The sequence below is a fragment of the Amphimedon queenslandica genome, unplaced genomic scaffold, assembly GCF_000090795.2.
Source record: "Amphimedon queenslandica unplaced genomic scaffold, v1.1 AMPQUscaffold_13393, whole genome shotgun sequence".
NCBI classification, from domain to species: domain Eukaryota; kingdom Metazoa; phylum Porifera; class Demospongiae; order Haplosclerida; family Niphatidae; genus Amphimedon; species Amphimedon queenslandica.
Genome location: NW_003546371.1, coordinates 105,845 through 108,059, shown reverse-complemented (window position 1 = coordinate 108,059; position 2,215 = coordinate 105,845). Strand labels below are relative to the sequence as shown.

The 2,215-nt window shown below is 37.4% G+C and overlaps 1 protein-coding gene across 1 annotated transcript; it reads left to right on the top strand.

Annotated features, from left to right (window-relative positions):
* The first annotated feature begins 278 nt into the window (after positions 1-278).
* On the top strand, positions 279-983 carry LOC105312869 (glycine-rich protein 5-like). The gene is made up of 2 exons (XM_011405836.1): positions 279-323; positions 378-983. Exons 1-2 carry the CDS (start codon positions 279-281, stop codon positions 981-983), a joined length of 651 nt encoding a protein of 216 aa, XP_011404138.1.
* The last annotated feature ends 1,232 nt before the right edge of the window (positions 984-2,215 follow it).

The following is a 2,215-nucleotide window of genomic DNA, read 5'->3' as shown; positions in this document are numbered from 1 at the left end:
AAATAATATTATTTGTTAAATCTATACAATCACTGTATATAATTTCATTTGATAAAATAATTATTTTAATTAATAATAAACAATTACTACTTTTTTATTAATTGTATTTTGGGTGTCAGGACTGTCCCTAAACAAGGTTTTGTTCTCCACTCTTTTGCTCCTTAGTTCACCTGTCTATTGCTCTTTATAGTAACGGTGTACTTTTAGTCCTGTAATAATAATAATCAATTATTAATAATAATAATGTTTTAATTTTTGGCGCCACAATATTAATAAAAATGGCTGAAGGTTTGGGGGAAAGAGAGATAGATCTCCTTTTGGATGTAAGTATTTCTATTAAAGCTTACTTCTCATGTTACATTTCCTAACTTGTACAGGATGAGATGGAGGATTCTCCACAAAGAGATGGCAATTCTGCCAATTTGACACCGCCACCTGCTCCTCGTGGTCAAGGTGGTTCTCCTCCCCGGGGTGGTGGAGATACAGGAAGAGGAGGTGAAGTGGACATGGGTCGTCATCACAATGATGTAGGTGGGGACGAATCTGGTGTACGTGATGACGACCGAGATAATGCTTATGGAGCCGGAGGAGCTGTAGAGCCACACCAGGGATGGGGAAGAGGCAGGGGAGTTGGAGAAGGTAGGGGAGATGGAAGAGGAGAAAACAGGGGAGGTGGAAGATCTAGAGGAGGAAGCAGGGGAGGTGGACAAGGCAGGGGAGGTGGACGAGGCAGGGGAGGTGGACGAGGCAGGGGAGGTGGACGAGGCAGGGGAGGTGGACGAGGCAGGGGAGGTGGACGAGGCAGGGGAGGTGGACGAGGACTAGGTCATGGTGGTGGAAGATGGAGAGGAAGAGGACAAGGAAGAGGGAGGGGATTTTACAGCCAACATAGCCAGTGGAGAGGAGACACCACAGTTACTGAATTGGAACTGCTACTGCAAATACTTAGTTATATTATAAATAATAGTAATAGACGTAGTTAGATATCGATATTAAGTTAAAAATAGGCCTATTTATTTTATTTATTACTACTGTACATGTACATTATTATTATTATCATTATTTTAAACCATATTTTTAAGCCATATTTTTAGTTCTGTACTATAGTATAATTATTTTTAATGACATTTATTATTATTTATTAAACAAAAAAGAACTAGTTTAACAAAGGCATGTCAAATTGAGGTCCATTGCTTAGCTATACAGTACAACTCAAACTCATCATATATGTACATATAAAACATAATACACAAAATAAGTTGATCTTATCATCACTCCGAAGATCGTGATTAATATTGATCTTATCATCACTCCGAAGAGCGTGATTAATATTGATCTTATCATCACTCCGAAGAGCGTGATTAATATTGATCTTATCATCACTCCGAAGAGCGTGATTAATATTGATCTTATTATCACTCCGAAGAGCGTGATTAATATCGATCTTATCATCACTCCGAAGAGCGTGATTAATATTGATCTTATCATCACTCCGAAGAGCGTGATTAATATTGATCTTATCATCACTCCGAAGAGCATGATTTATTCAAAGAGAGAGAGAGAGAGGAATACATGTACATATATTGCACACACATAAAACTCTAAGACATTCATACAAACACGTAATACAATCCCATCACACATAACAAGCAATCACACATTATAAACACATAATAATTACATGTACTGTACATAAATACATTAAATTTATATGCTATTAGCAATCTCCACTAATGAGTGAGATTTTACTTCTGGGCCCACCTTCCATCCCCAATCTCCATTCCATTATTATAAATAGAGTCAAGAGTTTTATAATCATAATATCTACCACAAAACTTTTGTGGTTTTAATTATCTACTGTAATATCTCTTTGACTATCCCAGAAGACACATCATGATCAAGTACATGTACAGATTTGTATGCTTGTACATGTATAATCACGTAACACTTACATCTGTTATTCCTGCTGATCTGAACCCATTCTTAATTATATCAGGATTGGCTTGCATGTAGTCATAAAACAATTTAAGCCATTGTGCCCCAAGAGGCTTCATTGTAGAAAGCCTAAGGTCTATTGTAGGGCTAGGGTTTTGAGTGTTTTCAAGGGCTTCACATACTTTAAGTGAGTACCACTCAATGAACTTGTTCCTCATGAAGTCCTTGCAAGGTTTGTTCACCGATATGTCCAATGGCAGTAGCCTATCAGTGCAATTTG